This window comes from Dromiciops gliroides, chromosome 3 (genome assembly GCF_019393635.1).
Source record: "Dromiciops gliroides isolate mDroGli1 chromosome 3, mDroGli1.pri, whole genome shotgun sequence".
Taxonomy (NCBI): Eukaryota; Metazoa; Chordata; class Mammalia; order Microbiotheria; family Microbiotheriidae; genus Dromiciops; species Dromiciops gliroides.
In genome coordinates, this window is record NC_057863.1 from 464255976 (window position 1) to 464274116 (window position 18141).

At 36.5% G+C, this 18141-nt stretch overlaps 1 protein-coding gene across 4 annotated transcripts in view; it reads right to left on the bottom strand.

Annotated features, from left to right (window-relative positions):
* Positions 1 to 18141, bottom strand: part of GALNT13 (polypeptide N-acetylgalactosaminyltransferase 13) — an 815643-nt gene that overhangs the window by 93618 nt on the left and 703884 nt on the right. For all 4 annotated transcript variants that reach the window (XM_043997002.1, XM_043997000.1, XM_043996999.1 and 1 more), the window contains exon 9: positions 3752 to 3891. In XM_043997002.1, coding sequence (XP_043852937.1) covers positions 3752 to 3891 — 140 coding nt within the window. The remainder of the gene's footprint in view (positions 1 to 3751; positions 3892 to 18141) is intronic.

Below are 18141 nucleotides of genomic sequence, written 5' to 3' on the forward strand. Positions count from 1 at the left end.
GAATCATCATCATCAGCAACTATTTCTGGAACTCAGCCCACAGAAAGTAAGGGGGTCAAAAAACTGGCCAGAAGAAGATTATAGCAGTCTTTTTGCTAGCACTGAGGCAGGACTCTGTTATTTTGCCCATAAACATATCCAGGTTGTAATCTTGGGTGGCTTTCACAGGCCTGGAAAGAGCACTAGCACACCACTACTAGGTCAAATGGTAAAAGAGATATCAAAAGCCAATGAAGAAAAGATGGTCTTGAAAAGCCAAATTAGCAAAATGAAAAAAGGAGGTACAAAAGCTCACCAAAGAAAATAAATTCTTGAAAATTAGGATTGAGGAAATGGAAACTAATGACTTTATAAAAATCAAGAAACAATAAAGCAAAACTGAAATTAATGGAAATGTGTTTATATATATAAGGCAATATGACATATCTTATTGGAAAAATAAGTAAAACTAAATCTAAAAACAAAACCTAACAAACAAGCAAAATCAACGCAAAGGTCCAGAAAAGATAATTTGAAAATTATTGGACTACCTGAAAGCCATGATCAAAAAAAAAGCCTAGACATCATCTGCCAAGAAAATGTCAGGAAAATTGCCCTGCTATTCTAGAATCAGAAGGTCAAATAGAAATTGAAAGAACCCACCAATAACCTCCTGAAAGATATTCTAAGAAGAAAACTCCTAGAAATATTATAGCCAAATTCCACAACCCCCAGGTCAACAGAAAATATTGCAAGTAGCCAGAAAGAAACAATTCAAGTACTGTGGAGCCACAGTTAGGATAACACAAGACATAGCAGCTTCTACATTAAAGTCTCAGAGGGCTTGGAATATGATATTCCACAGGGCAAAGGAACTGGGATTACATCCAAGAATCACCTACCCAGAAAAACTAAATATAATCCTTCAGGGGGAAAAATGGAAATTCAATGAAAGAGAGGACTTTCAGCCATTCTTGATAAAAAGACCTGAGCTGAATAGAACATTTGACTTTCAAATACAAGACACTGCAGAAGCATAAAAAGTTAAACAGGAAAAAACAATCATAAGGGATATTAAAAGGTTAAACTGCTTACATACGTACATGGGAAGATGATAATTGTAACTCATAGAACTTTCTGATTCTTAGGGCAGCTGGATGGAGTATATTTAGACAGAGGACAAAGGTATGAGTTGAATTTGAAGAGATGGTATTTAAAAATAAAAACAATGAAGTGGTGAAAGAGGAATGCACTGGGAGAAAGGGAAAGGGAGAGCTGAAATTGGTTAAATTATTTCCAGAAAAGAAGGAAGAAAAAGTTTATACAGTGGAGGGGAACATAGAGGAGGTGCCATAGTATGAGTGAACCTTCCTCTCAGTAGAATTTGCTCAAAGATTGAATTATATACACACTCAATTGGGTATAGAAATCTATCTTACCCTGCAAGAAATTAGGAAGGGGAAGCAGCTAGGGGTAGTTATTAAAGGGAGGGCAGATTGTAGTAGGGGGCAGTCAGAAGCAAAACACTTTTCAGCAGGGAGAGGATAAAAGGGGATAGAGAATAGAGTAAATGGCATGGGAGTGAATAGGATGGAGGAAATACAGTTAGAAATAATGACTGTGAAAAGAAATTTTGATGCAAGTTTGTCTGATAAAGAACTAATTTTTCAGAAATATAGAGAACTGAGTCAAATTTGTTAAAATAAGGGCCATTTACTACTTAATAAGTGATCAAAAGTTATGAACAGCTTTCAAATAAAATAAGCAAAGCTATCTATAGCCATATGACAAAAAATGCTCTAATTCACTATTGATTAGAAAGATACAAGCCCAAACAATTTTGGGCTGCTACTGCATACCTTTTGGATTAGATAATAGGATAGCAGAGGAAAATGAAAAATGTTGTAGGGGATATGGGGAAAATGAAACATTAATATACTCTTGGTAAAGTTGTAAACTCATTCAAACATTGTGTAGAGCAATTTGGAACTATTGCCAAAGCACTATAGAACCATGAATACTCTTTGCCCTAGCAATACCACTATTAGGTTAATATTGAAAAAGATAAAAAACAAAACAAAAAGGACCTATATGTCCAAAAATATTTATAACAGCCCTTTTCTGATGGCAAAGAGTTCAAAATTGAGGGAATGCTCATCAGTTGTGAAATGGATGAACAAAATATGGCTGGAACACCATTGTGCCATAAGAAATAATGAGCGGGATGTTCTCAGAAAAACCTGGAAAGACTTACATAAACTGATGCAAAGTGAAATGTACTATGTATAAAGTAATATCAATATTGTAAGATAATCAGCTGTGAATGACTTAACTATTCTCAGGAAAAAAAAATGATCCATGACAGCTCTGAAAGACTTATGATGAAAAATGCTATCCATCTGCAAAGAAAGAACTGATGGTCTCTGAATACAGATTACTGCATTTTTTTTTGTTTAGTTTTCTTGAGTTATTTTTGTTTGTTTTCTTTCAGAACCTGACTGATATGGAAATTTCTTACATTACTACCCATGTTTACTAGGGTTTAGTAGTTAAATTTTCTCATTATCTTGCCTGAATTCAAGCTCCACAACTTTCCAGCTACCATTTCCAAACCCTGTTTCTCCTTCCCTTACCCTTTCTTTCTAGATTCCTTTTATCTATTGTCTTTTCCATTAGAATTTTCAGTCTTTGAAGGCAAGGTTTATTTTACTTGCTTATATTTGTATCTCCATAATCTAGCATAGTTCCTTGTCCACACAAAGTGATTAATAAATTATTTATATCCTTTCTTCCATCTCTCCTTATCTCTACCTTCCATCTTTGTTTTCTTCTCTCCCTTCCCTCTCCATTCTCCCTCTCTGATGAACAACAATATGGAAGATGATGCAAATAAGAGATGTTTGAAACCTCACTTATATTTAAATTCAAATGTATTTAATTATTGTTGTAGGATATTTATCTTCCTAATACTATTACAGGCAATTTATTACAAAGGAATATAATTTCATTTCCCCTTATATGGGGAAGGCATAGAAAGCAAGTAAGCTCAAGGTAATTTACATGTAAAGTTAAAATAAATTATACATATATAAGCTAGGTATCAAGCTTATTTACTTAAGATTCTCCTTATTGGTGGAGAATAATTATTTGATCCTTCATTAATTCATGAGGTATTTTGCTGGGAGAAGACAGGAAAGGAAATAAATGTTCTAATTTCTGACTCTGAGAGAAGACACATAGTGTTCCAGCTTTTCTTTAGGGAGATGTACCAGAAGAAAGAGAAAGACTCTAGAAACAAGTCTCCTACAAAGAAGCTGGAGGTGAAATAAACTAGCATCTCTCTTTTCCCAATCTTTTCTCCAGGCAACTCCTCAAGCAGGCATGAAATATTGTTGTCATTCCCCACAAATGAGGAGAGTACCATTCATAAGTTCTTGAACCTCATGTGAGTGATGTCAGTGAGGAAATAGAGCCAGTCACATTTCTCTTAAGATTAACAATATTTTGGAAGAGAATAAAAACACTGGTGTGAGAAACTTTTCTATAACTATTACAGATACAACTTCTATTAGTGTTCTAGGGGGGAAATCACTAATAATGAAATTCTTCATGGTTCCTAGGCAAACCTTTCAAAAGGAAGTTGAGAACTCATTTAAAATATATCAAGTTTGAGACTACATAAAGTATTTTCCTAAAAATATGAAATGTTTAGCTCTTTAGAAATAACACCATTCATAAAATGTTTAGAAGAACCAAAATAAATAATTCATACCTCACCAAGTGAGTAATACCGTCGTGGAATCTGGGAGTCTGGGTAAATATTTTCTAGGTACCAAGAAAAGGGCTTACACTTCAAATTTTCTCTTAGTGCTTTTCTGACCGATACATCTCCATAATCCACTTTGACAACACCTAAAATTTTTCAGAGAAAACAGAAATTAGTTTATGCTATCTCAGCAGAAAAAAATGACAAAGAAAGTGCCCCTGGTCACTTTTACTATCATTTTAAAAACTCCTATAATTTGTATTCAACAAGATTCAGTTGTATTTGCAGTTGCTACTATGGCTGACTCTTTTATTGTCATTCAATTTAGCAAACTAATCCTGAATGAAGAATTTCATTATTAGTTAGAATTTGCATTTTCCCTCCAATACTTATCTTTAAGAACCTTTTGTTTCTTGGGAGCAACCAATAATTAAGTGAAAACTATTGCTACTTCAGTAGCTTAGTTACAAAGACAACTGAATACCATGGTGATTTATTTGTATTAAATATTTTCACAAAAATTTTACATTTTATAATTTTCTTCTTGTTTTCTAACATTTCATAGATTTACCATTCGTTTGTGATTCAATACATGAGATAATAGAAAGTGAGCCATGATAAGAGTTAAGATGAACTGGAGAAATCATGTCTCTGAAGCAAATGGGCTGTGTGACCCTGGGAAAGTCACTTAAATTCTCCGTGTTCTAAGGAATTCTCTAAATGTCTCAGTTTTAGAGAGGGTGCTGACTTGTATTAGTAGACTGTTCAATTGCCAAAGAATTTGCTACACCCATGAATTTACAGGTTCAGTCCCACAATATATGATAACAACAACGATGACAACAACAGCAGGAGCAATAGCTTTAGAGCTTCATGGCACCTTAGAGGTCATCTAATCAATCCCCTTATTTTACATATAAGAAAATTGAGGCCTAAAGAAATTAAATTTTTCCCCAACGTCACAAAAATTGTTAAAGTCGGAATTTATATTTGGATCCAGGCACTCTGAATCTAGCACACTTACTACCCCTCCATGCCTTAGTGATTGATGTTTTGCTGGGGATTCTATTTCATGAAAATTGAGTATTTTGATTAAAAGCCTAATAAAGCCTGATTTCCTTTGGCTCCATATTATCTACTTTCTTTAAAAAAAAGTATTATTAGTCATTTTAATTTTGTCAGCTTCCCGTAGTCCCTTGGATATTTCCCTTTACACTTCTTCCCCTCATATATACCATCTCTTGTAATGAGAGAAAGAGAGAGAGAGAGAGAATAGAAAAGAAAAAGAAAAAGGCAAAAGAAAATAAAAGGTAAGCACTGAAATAAAAACTCAGAATCACTTCATTTGATAGTATAAATTGCATTCCTTTCCTACAGTGTTTTCTATACCACTCCTCTCTTCTCTAAGGACAGTGATTCATTTGCTTTTGTTTTCACTGGGGAAAAATGTTTATAATTAGAGTCAAACAACATGCAATATCATTTTACTCTTCTCATTTTTATTGTTGTAGTCAATGTGTATATTGTTTTATGGTTCTTATTACTTCACTGTTAACAATTCATAAATGTTTCCTCTGACTACCTCATACTCTTTGTTTCTTACAGCAATGTGATATTTCATTACATTCATCAATTCATCCATTTCCCAATGGATAAATACCACTTTATTTCCAATTCTTTCTTATCACAAATAACACTTCTATGGATGATTTGGCTTATAGGGAAACTTTCTCTCTTTGATATCTTTAAGGTATATACCCAGAAATGAAGTCTCTGATTTTTGAGAAAATGATTTTATCATTTATGTAACTCAATTGACAACTATTTCATATTGCCTTTCTTGACATTCCCTGATCCTTGGAATATATAGTGAAGGATTAAGTAATTTATTTTTTTCAGAGTTAACTAGCTAGTTATGAGTCTAAAGTATTAAAATATAATCAAGGGAATAGTAGGGTAGGAGGAAAAAGATAAGCCCCACTTCTCCAGCCTAACTCTACAAAGATCTAAAAAATATATCAGACTCAACCATGATCAGAAAATCATAGACGAAATTACAGTGAGTCATTTGGTTTTTGCTGGGCAAATAAGGTTTTAGAGACAACCATGGAAGGTTGTGGTCACTGGAGAGAGATCTGTTCAGGAGCATTCCACAGGACATTTTAATACCCAGAGACAGAAGAGTAGACTTTGCCTGAGTCAGGAAGTACCAGGGCAGGAAGATGACTCAGGGTTTCCATAAACTAATGTAATATTCAGGAATTGGCACCATCTGGCAGTTGTGTCACTTATTCCCTAGCTTTGCATAACAGATCCAAGGAAGACTGATAAGGGAATCTGTGCTTAGAATGGATGGACAAAAAACAGTCATGACACCAGTTTCCTGAATGAAATACAAGTTCGGAAGCAAAGAGTGTCTATGTAACTAACCCTAGAAGAAGAGGAAAGACTTACTTTTTCCCTCCAGGCAAGGTTGAAGCCTGCCATGAAATAACTAGGGCAGAAATAACAGACAAAAGGGGAGCCTACAGTTTGGTCACATAGAACCTTCCAAGTGCCCCAGTGTTCTAAGACTACTTGAATATAGCATCAGTCAAAATAAACTTTTAACTATAGGTCAATCTAACGAGGTTTTGTTCAGTTACAAATTTGGATCATGACATTATAGGGTTCAGATAAGGAGAGAAATGAGCATACTTTCTCCTAGATCACATCACTTTGAGAGAATGGTAAGCTTGTATGTTCCTTGTGTTAAGGGCTAAAATTCTAGCTAGTCTGTCTAAAATATCTAATGAGTGGTCTCCAATAAATTATAAGCTTTAGCAAGAGTTAGACTTTTAAGCATTTATTAAGGAGAATAAGAATTTGGTAAAGAGAGAGAAAGGCCTAGATTCCTATCTATTAAAGGGAGAGCACATTTCTAGCTCCGGTCTCCACCAGAGTCCCAAGGAAAAAGAGCCCCAGAGTCAGCGCCAGTCTCTTCCTTCCTCCTCCCACTAGTCCGCGTCACTTCCTCCCGCCAAAGAAAAGACTCCTGGTCTTGCCCTCAAAGACCTTCGCTTCATGGGCAGAACTCTTCTACAGTAAGTATCCAGCAGGTGGCGTCATTCCAATCATTACACTTGCATGAGCTTTCCATGACATTATCACCCAATGATACAAGGAAATGAGAGGGATCTAAGGGGTTAGAAACATAGCTAACTCCTCACCCCAACAAAAAATACACAATGCCTAGCTCTAATTGAAAGTCAGAGTTAAGAAGTACACTGGTAACATACACAAATAAAACCCCCCAAAACTCTCAAAAATATTATGATAGATTCTGGGGGCAGAGCCAAGATGGCAGAGGAAAGACATTAAACACACAGAGCTCCTAACACAATTACCCCCCCCCCAAAAAAAAAACAGCCATAAAATAGCAGCAAAACCCACAAAAAGAAGGGCTGAGATTATTTTCCAGCCAAAGGCAGCTTAGAGGGGGCCATTATGGGCTGTAAGTAGAGTTCAACCCCGCAATCACACCAACACAGTCCCAGGCAAGCTGTGCCAGAGAAAATTACCCCCGAGCCTCCAAATCAGCTGTGGCACTGATGTCTTCTAGAACTAAGCTTATAGTCAGTGAGGGTGCTGAATGGCTGGCCATTGCTGGGGGGCAGGGGGTGGAAAATACTGAGGTTTCTGTGGGACCTAAAGAAGAATTTGGCTATCCTACCCCAGCAGGAAACCAGGAAAAAATCTTGAGTGGCAGGAAGTGTGGATGGGGGAGGGGCACAGGCTTGTCAGATCTAAGAAACAGAGTACACAAACTTTTACTGGCTAGTTAATTAGCAAGTTGGCTTGAGTTTATCTTTGGACAAGAGAACAGGCCAGATGAGAGCAAAATCTTTCCTTTTTCAAAGCAAAACACCCTCTGAATCTTGGAATAGTGTAGCTTAAAAGTATGGCCCCACTGTAAGAGTGAGTTAAAAGTCAAGTAAAAGACAGCAAGATAAGCAGGCAAAGAAAGTTGAGAACTATAGAAAGTTTCTTTAGCAACAAGGAAGATCAAGGTGCACCCTCAACAGAGGATAACAACATCAGAGCCCCAACATTCAAAGCTTCCAAGAAAAAGATGAATTGGTCTCAGGCCATGGAAGTTCTCAAAAGGGACTTTGAAGGGAAAGTAGGAGAGATAGAAGGAAGATTTAAAGAGGTAGAGGAAAGAATGGAAAGAGAAATGAGAGCAATGCAGGAGAGTCATCTGAAAAAAGTTAACAGCTTGAAAAGCCAAATGGAAAAGCTCTCTGAAGAAAATAATTGCCTAAGAATTAAGATTGAACAAATGGAAGCTAGTGACTTCATGAGAAGCCAATGCAAATGAATAAAAAAAAATAGAGGGCAATGTGAAATATATTCTTGGAAAAACAGCTGCCTCAGAAAAATAGATCCAGGAGAGATAATTTGAAAATAATTTGATTGCCTGAAAAACATGATCAAAACAAGAGCTTAGACATCATCTTCCAAGAGATTTTCAGGGAAAATTGCCCTGATCTTCTAGAAGCAGAAGGTAAAATAGAAATTGAAAGAATCTACCAGTCACCTCCTATTGTGTTTTGTTTTGTTTTGTTTTGTTTTTTTGGTGAGGCAATTGGGGTTAAGTGACTTGCTCAGGGTCAAACAGCTAGTAAGCTTACCTCCTGAAAGAGATCCCAAAATGAAAACTTCCAGGAATATTATAGTCAAATTCCAGGTCAAGGAGAAATTATTGCAAGCATCCAGAAAGAAATGATATAAGTACTGTGGAGCCATAGTCAGCATAGCGAAAGATCTAGCAGTTTCTACATTAAAGTATCAGAGGGCATGGAATATGATATTCCTGTGGGAAAAGGAATTGGGATTACAACCAAAAATCACATACCCAGCAAAATGTTGTATATTTGTTCAGAGTAAAAAATGGGCTTAAGGAGGGAACAATATACCCACTAGGTTGGGTGGAGTAAACTATCTAACCCTGCAGGGGAAGGGGAAAAGGAGGGAGGGGTGAAAGAAGGGAGGACAGAGTGGGGGAGTGGCAATCAGAAACAAAACACTTTTAAGGGAGGATAGGGTGAAAGAAGATAGAACATAGAGTAAATACCATACAGAGGGAATAGGATGGAGGAAACAGTTAACAATAGTAAATTTGAAAAAAATTTGAAGCAGAGGCAAGAGTAATGTAAGATAATGATGATGATTGAGTAATTGATTCACTGATGTATTGATTGATTATTGATGATCAGATGAAGATGAGGGTTGATTGATGATGTGGAGGATTTATTAAGGATAATGCTAAGTATTAATGGATGATGACCGATAATGATTGATTGATGATGACAAAATGTATACTACTTACGTGACTGGGCCATTGTGAAGAAAATTTCAGGTATAAGGTATTATATAAATATTATCTATTACTGCTGTTGCAAAAATCAACCTCATTGGTTTCTTGTAAGGAAATCTTTCTTTAAAGTACTATAAAAATGTAGTTTACTATAAAAAATGATGAGCAGCTCTGTGACCCTAGGCAAGTCACTTAACCCCAATTGCCTCACCAAAAAAAAAAAAAAAAAAAAAAAAGATGAGCAGGATTCTATCAGAAAGACCTGGAAGGACATGCATGAGCTGATTCAAAGTGAAATGTACTATATAAAAATAATAGCAATATTGTAAAACCATCTGCTGTTAATGACTTGGTTATTTTCAGCAATGCAATGATCTAAGACAACTCTGAAAGTCTTATGAAAAATGCAATCCATCTACAGAGAGAGAACTGATGGTATATGAATAAAGACTGAAGCATAATTCTTTTGATAGTTTCTTTATCTGAAGTTTTGTTTTTGTCTGTTTTCTTTCACAACCTGGCTTATATGGAAATGTTTTGAATTACTGCTCATGTATAGCTTATACTGAATTGCTTGAGTTCTTGGGGGGAGGGAGGGAGGGAGGGAAGAAGAGTTTTTGGAACACATAATTTTTTTTAAATTGAAATCAAAATTTGCATTTTACATGTAATTGGGAAAATAAAATTCTAATTGAAATATTGAAAAAAAAATCCAGAAGTCCCAGGTCAAGGAGAAAATATGTCAAACAGTCAGAAAGAAACAATAAATGTACTGTGGAGCCACAGTCAGGGTAACACAAGACCTAGAAGCTTCTACATTAAAGTCTCAGAGGGCTTGGAATATGATATTCCACAGGGCAAAGGAACTGGGATTACAACCAAGAATCACCTACCCAGAAAAACTAAATATAATCCTTCAGGGGGAAAAATGGAAATTCAATGAAAGAGAGGACTTTCAGCCATTCTTGATAAAAAGACCTGAGCTATAGAACATTTGACTTTCAAATACAAAACACTGCATAAGCATAAAAAGTTAAACAGGAAAAAACAATCATAAGGGATATTAAAAGATTAAACTGCTTACATACGTACATGGGAAGATGATAATTGTAACTCATAGAACTTTCTGATTCTTAGGGCAGCTGGATGGAGTATATTTAGACAGAGGACACAGGTATGAGTTGAATTTGAAGAGATGGTATTTAAAAATAAAAACAATGAAGGGGTGAAAGAGGAATGCACTGGGAGAAAGGGAAAGGGAGAGCTGAAATTGGTTAAATTATTTCCAGAAAAGAAGGAAGAAAAAGTTTATACAGTGGAGGGGAACATAGAGGAGGTGCCATAGTATGAGTGAACCTTCCTCTCAGTAGAATTTGCTCAAAGATTGAATTATATACACACTCAATTGGGTATAGAAATCTATCTTACCCTGCAAGAAATTAAGAAGGGGAAGCAGCTGGGAGTAGTTATTAAAGGGAGGGCAGATTGTAGTAGGGGGCAGTCAGAAGCAAAACACTTTTCAGCAGGGAAAGGATAAAAGGGGATAGAGAATAGAGTAAATGGTATGGGGGTGAATAGGATGGAGGAAATACAGTTAGAAAAAGTAACTGTGAAAAGAAATTGTGATGTAAGTTTATCTGATAAAGAACTAATTTTTCAGAAATATAGAGAACTGAGTCAAATTTGTTAAAATAAGGGCCATTTACCACTTAATAAGTGATCAAAAGATATGAACAGTTTTCAGATAAAATAAGCAAAGCTATTTATAGCCATATGACAAAAAATGCTCTAACTCACTATTGATTATAAAGATACAAGCCCAAACAATTTTGGGCTACTACTTCATACCTTTTGGATTAGATAATAGGACAGCAGAGGAAAATGAAAAATGTTGTAGGGGATATGGGGAAAATGAAACATTAATATACTCTTGGTAAAGTTGTAAACTCATTCAAACATTGTGTAGAGCAATTTGGAACTATAGCCAAAAGTCTATAAAACCATGAATATTCTTTGACTTATTAATCACACTACTGGGTTGGTATTCAAAAAGAGATTTTAATAAAGTTGAATTTGAAATTGGGGAGATGCCCAGGTCTATTTTCCAGGTCAGCTGTTTTTCCAAGCATATATTTCACACTTCCCTCTATATTTTTATTCATTTGCATTTGCTTTCCTGTGTCTAGGTTTCTCATAAAGTCACTAGCTTCCATTTGTTCAATCCTAATTCTTAGGCAAATATTTTCTTCTGAGAACTTTTCCATTTGGCTTTTCAAGCTGTTGACTTTGTTTTCATTAATTTCCTGCATCACTCTCATTTTTTCCTCTACCTCTCTTACTTTATCTTCAAAGTCCTTTTTGAGAGCCTCTATGGCCTGAAACCAATTAATATTTTTTCTTGGAAGCTTTGTATGTAGTAGCCCTGACATGGTTATCCTCTTCTGAGGGTGCACTTTGATCTTCTTGTCACTGAAGAAACTTTCTATGTTCTACAACTTTCTCTATTTTCTCATATTGCTTGCCTATTTCATGACTTTCAACTCCTTCTTCACTGCCTAAAGGATGCACTGTCCCAAGCTTCAGGGGGTCCAAGGTTGTATGATTTAAGGAGAAGCAAGTTCCTATCTCATCTGGCCTGTGTTCTGGTCTATAAATAAACCAAAGCCTACTTGCTATTCAACTGGGCAACAAAATTTTGATTGCTGTGGTTGATAGCTCCAGCACGCCTTTGCTCCTCCCCAACCTGGGCTGCTTCCACTTAAAATTGCTTCCTGGTTCTCAGCTGGGGTAGAACAAGTTATTTCCATTTCAACTACAGCAGAGACCCCTGTAATCTCCCTCCAGTCAACTGTTTGGCCCTCACCAGACCGTGAGCTTAGTTCCAGTAGATTCATATTGCTGCAGCCAATTCAGAGGCTCTGGAAGCAAATTTCTCAGGTGCAGCTTTCCTTTGTTTGGATCTGTGTCAGTGCAATCTGAGTCTGGGTAGCCATTGTGGGGCTAGATCTGTGTCACCTCAGATCGGGTCTGGGCAGCCAGGCTGGGACTAGACCTGTGTTGGATCAGCCTAGGTCTAGGCGGCCTGCCTGGGGCTGGATTATGTTTGGTGGGACCTTGGGTCTATACTCCACTCCCACCCTAGCATAGTAGCCCCTTGTACCAACTTTCTAAACTGTGTTTGCTGGAAAATGATCTCAACTCTAGGAATTGTCTTATGGAATCATTTTGAGGTTTTTGGAGTGATTTTGTCAGGAGCAACAAGAGGTTACTGCCTTTCCTTCATCATCTTGGCTCCACCCCCAAGACTAGTAGTTCTGGAATTTGGTTATAATATTCCTGGAGGTTTTCATTTTGGGGATCTGTTTCAGAAGATGATTTCTATTTCACCTTCTACATCTAGAATATCAGGACAATATTCCCTGACAATTTATTAGAAGATGATGTCTAGGTTCTTTTTGATCATGGATTTCAAGTAGTCCAATAATTTTCCAATTATCTTTCCTGGATCTATTTTCCAGGTCATTTTTTTCCAGTGAGATATTTCTCATGACCTTCTATTTTTTCATTCTTTTGATTTTGCTTTATTGTATCTTGATTTCTCATAAAGTCATTAGTTTCCATTTGCTCAATCCTAATTGTTAGGCAATTATTTTCTTCAGAGAGCTTTTTACCTCCTTTCCATTTGTCCAATTTGGCTTTTCAAAGTGTTGACTTTTTTATTTTTTATGATTTTCTTACATCACTATAATTTTCTTTACATTTTTCTTCTACCACTCTTACTTTATTTTCAAATTCCTTTTTTTTTTAGTGAGGCAATTGGGGTTAAGTGACTTGCCCAGGGTCACACAGCTCGTAAGTGTTAAGTGTCTGAGGCCGGATTTGAACTCAGGTACTCCTGACTCCAGGCCTGGTGCTCTATCTACTGTGCCACCTAGCTGCCCCATTCAAATTCCTTTTTGATAGCTTCTATTGCCTGAGACCAATAAATATTTTTCTTGGAAGCTTTGTATGTAGGAGCTTTGACTTTGTTGTCTTCTTCTGAGGGTGTATTTTGATCTTCCTAGTCATCAGAGAAACTTTGTATGGTCAGTCAGCATTTTTTTTTCTATTTGCTCATTTTACAGCCTATTTCTTGACTTTTAACTCCTTCTTAAAGTAGGGCACTGTTTTCAAATGGAAGGTGCACTATTCCAAACTTCAGGGGGTTTGAGCAGCTGTTCTCTGAGATACTTCTAGGAATTTGTTGGTCCCTCATTCCTCCAAAGTGGTAATATTCAAGGAGAGGCATGTTCACCACTCCCCTGACCTGTGCTCTGTTCTGGAAGCAACCACAGGCCCACTTCTCTGCCTTCCAAACTGGAAACAGAATCCTGCTGCACTGTGGCTGCAAGCTCCAGAGTGCCTGTACTCCTCCCCTTCCTGGGCCACCACCAAAGACCGTGACCCAGACCTGAGCATGGGCAAAACAACAGAGTCCTGACTCAGTAACAGCAAAGAGACCTCTGTAATCTCCCCCTGGCCAACTGCTTGACCTCCTTGTTTTCCATGGGCTGAGTTCCAGAAGCACCTGTTGCCACAGCTGATTCAGAGTCTCCTGAGTCCAGGTTCACTGGCACAGCCTGTCTCAGACTGAGTCTCTGCCCATGCAGCTTGCATGGGGCTGTGCTCCACTCTCACCTCTGGTACAACACACTTTTCCTGCCAACCTTCTAAGCTATCTTTGGCTGGAAAATGATTTCATCCTGTCCTTTTGTGGGTTCTGCTACTCTAGCAATTGTCTTATGGCATTATTTGAAGGTATTTGGAGGAGTCTTGGGCAGAACTCAGGGAATTCATTCCCTTTTCTCTGCCACCTTGGCTTTGCCTTTACCCAACTTTAATAATGATAGCTAACATTTGTGCAGAATTTTTTCTTGCAAAGTATTTACTCATATTAGCATATTTTATTCTTAAAATATCATTATGAAGGAGGTGCTGTTATCATGAGGTTAGAAATAAAAAATCTCAGGCTCAGGTAGATTGAGTGACTTGCCCAGGGTCATAAAACTAGTAAAAGTTTTAGATAGATTTTGAATTTAGGTCTGCCTTAGTCCAAATCCAACACTCTATCTATTGGTACACAGCTAGCTTCAGAAGAAAAGAAGTTGTCAGAATGGCATGATGGATAGAGTGTAATATGTGGAATGGGGAAGACATGGGATCTGAACTAAGACAACTGCTAGCTTTGTGATCATAGGCAAGTAAATTAACACCTCTGAACTTTGTATTTTTCATCTATAAAATGAGGAGATAATATTTTTAGTACCTGCCTTAACAGGGGTGTAATGCGGCTCAAATTGGATAAACTGTAAAAATACCCTACAAATTATAATAAATTACATAGCTAGACAAATGTCAATTTATAGTATTCATAATTAATATTTTATGACCAGCAATTTAAAAAATCAAAAAATGAGCTATGTTAAAGTTTCCTTATTTCACCCCCAAGCAATTAACTAAGGGTTTATATTTCAAAAGATACAAATGATACATTCACAAATGTATGTGAGGGAGAGAGAATGTAAGTGCATATGCTTTCTTTCAAGGTTAATTGATTTCACTAACAGTATTTATTAAATGTTCTTTCCACTTTAATATATTTATACTAAGCCAATCAGAAAATTTAATTATATTAGTGAATTATGGTTATTAGTAAAAAAATAATATTTCCCTAGAAGATGACTGAGTCATTTTATTAACTAAGATAATTTCTAAAATAATATGAAAATATAAAATAAAATAATATTGAATAATTTTTTCAGAGAATTGAAGGAATAAAACCCATGTATATTCACTATTTAGTTATCTTTATGAGGAAGTCAAGAAAATAATTTGTATATAATTTAGTTTGGAAAAACTGTATTTGAAGCAATTTGGTTATTAGTCCATTTACACACACACACACACACACACACACACACACATATGATATTACAAATGCCCAATATAAATGTTAGTAGAAACTTCTATTTGGGCCTAATTGTAGTCAATATTCTCCTTCATAATATATGCAATTCATATACACATACATTTAAAAAAACAGACATCTAATACCTAACCTGCCTGCCCCACAAGAAACAAGAATAAACAAAAAATAAATGCTTTAGAGATATCATCCCATCATATTCAATTCACACCTGTGCTGTCTTTCTCCCCTAATACTGAGAAATTTCTTATGGGTTAGAAGTATTATCTTCCTTTGTAGGAATATAAGCAGTTTAATCTTTTAATATCCCTCATGATTTCTTTTTCCTGTTTACCTTTTTATGCTTCTCTAGGGTCTTGTATTTGAAATTCACATTTTCTATTCAGTTAAGGTCTCTTCATCATGAATGCCTGAAAATCCTCTTTTTCATTGAAATCCCATTTTTCCCCTGAAAGATTATAATCAGTTTTGCTAGGTAGATGATTTTTGGCTATAGTCCCAGTTCCTTTGCCCTCTGGGATATCATATTCCATGCAATCTGGTCCTTTAATGTAAATGCTGCTAGCTCTGCTATTTTCTTGGCCTACTCATCTCTACCTGGAAGCAGATGTCTGATTGAAATCTGATTCTCTATGGTTGGCAGTTTGGTGTGCCTGTGCCCCCCCCCACACACACACACTGGGTCACCACCACTTGATTCATCCCACCTTTTCTGAACCAGGGTGTGAAGCCCCAACTCCAGCAGAGACCACAGCCACTTCACCCTGACCAAGCTCCAAAACCCTTCACTGATCCATGAGCCAAGAAGCAGAAGAATCCACTGGTGCTGAAGACTCAGAGGCCCTAGAGGCGCATTCTGTTCCAGGCTGGGTCCCTCACACTGAGTTTCTCTCTCAGCCAGATCAGCAGGTGTTCCCAGATGCCATCTTTGGGTGGATAATAGTCTCACTGTTCTTATGTGAGTTAGGCTGCTCCGGGAGTTTTCATGATATTATTTATGGAATGTTTGGATTATTTATTAGGAGTTTGGTGAAGTCACAGCCTTTTCTACACCATTTATTAAATCATATTAAAGGTTAGGAGTGCATTGGCCACATTTAACATGAACTGAAACCCCCCAGCACCATATTATCTCTAAGAGAGAGCAGATAGTCCTGAGCAGTGTTTAGAAGCTCCACATTACCTAAAGAGAAAATTGCTCATCAACTGGATGACCTTCCACACCTAGCCTGCCAGCCAGAATGGCATTCACTTCTGGTCTCAGTCTCCTTTCCTCTTCTGATAGAGGTGGCTCTTAGACATTGATCAAAGCTAATTGGATAGCATAATATTAAAATGAGCTATATTGTGCTGACATCAGGGTCTAGTCTAAAAACCCTTTCAGATAGGTGTGATTTTAATCTCCATTACTCTTGATCTTCCTATGGGTTCCTGGGGTGGTCCCAAAAGTAATTAGCTAAAGTTTCTAAGAACTATGCTTTCCAAAGTGAAGTCCCTGGGTGCACCCAAAAACCCATTATTAATAATTATTTTCTCACAATACATGAAGTAAAATATAGGTATATAGTATGTGTGTATGCACATACACACATACATATTGCTTGTTTACATGTATACATGCTTATTAGAGGCAGCTAAATGGCATGGTGAATTAAGTCCTAAATGTGGATTCAGAATTACTTGGGTTCTAACCTGGCCTTAGCTACTTACTGTCTGTCTGACCTTCGGCAAGTCACTTAACACCTGTTTGCCTTAGTTTCCTCATCTCTAAAATTGGGATAACAACATCATCTCTCTCAAGGATTTATTGTGAGGATAAGATGATAAAATATTTGTAAAGCTCTTGACATAGTGTGTAATACATAGTAGATGTTTAATTAAAACTTGTTAAATGTATATCTATATTCAATCTATATTCACACTAATCTAAAACATCAGATTGGTTTTCATGTAAGCTTTCTATGTGATTTTAGGATTTAGTACTAGAAGTGATTTTGAAGCTCTATTTGAACTGGTTCACTTTGTAGAGGAGGGAAAATGAGGCCCAAAGCAGGGAAGTGATTTGCTTAATGTCATACAATAGCAGAACATTAACTTGAATTCAAGGATTTTTATACTTGAAATCCAGTGTTCTTTCTATTTCATTATGCTTCCTCTCTGAGAGTTTTAGGAAAGTGGAAAATAAAGTAGAAGATAGTTTTCTTATGTTTTTCATAAGTTTTTATACAAAAATGACTACTTATAATAAATGTTGAATATTGGTAAAGCTGAAATTTTCTCACTGGCACCATGTTTAAATCATAGTCACACCAGCAACTAAAGGAGCACAATTTGTGAAAAAAAAATAATTGAAATGATAATATTAAAAGGTTGTGTGTGTGTGTGTGGGGGGTTCTGAGAATCTGATGCATTAAAAAAGAAAAATCTTTATCCCACTGATAGGTATGAAACCCATTTGGGAATGAGGTAATTGATAAGATACATTATATATGGATTTACTATGATTTAAACACTTTATATTTTAAATAATAATAAACATGTTTATTTAATGTTTTAAGTTCCAAATTCTATCCCTTCTTTCCTCCCTTTCCTAGCCCCCTTCCTGAGGTGCTAAGCAATCAGATATAGGTTATATATGTGCAATTATGTAAAACATTACCATATTAGTCATTCTGTATAAAAAAAAAAACTTGAATAAAAAATGAAAGAAAGTGAAAAAGAGCATGCTTCAGTCTATGCTCAATCAATATCAATTCCTACTTTCTTCCTCCTGTTCTTTCTTTCTCTTCCTTCCTTCCTTCCTTCCTTCCTTCCTTCCTTCCTTCCTTCCTTCCTTCCTTCCTTCCTTCCTTCCTTCCTTCCTTCCTTCCTTCCTTCCTTCCTTCCTTCCTTCCTTCCGTATTTTCTTTCTATCTTTGTTTCCAGGGCAATGAGGGTTAAGTGACTTGCCCAGGGTCACACAGCTAGAAAGTGTCAAGTGTCTGAGGCCAGATTTGAATTCAGGTCCTCCTGACTCCCTGTCCATTGCTGTATCCATTGTGCCACATAGCTGTCCCTAATATCAATTCTTTC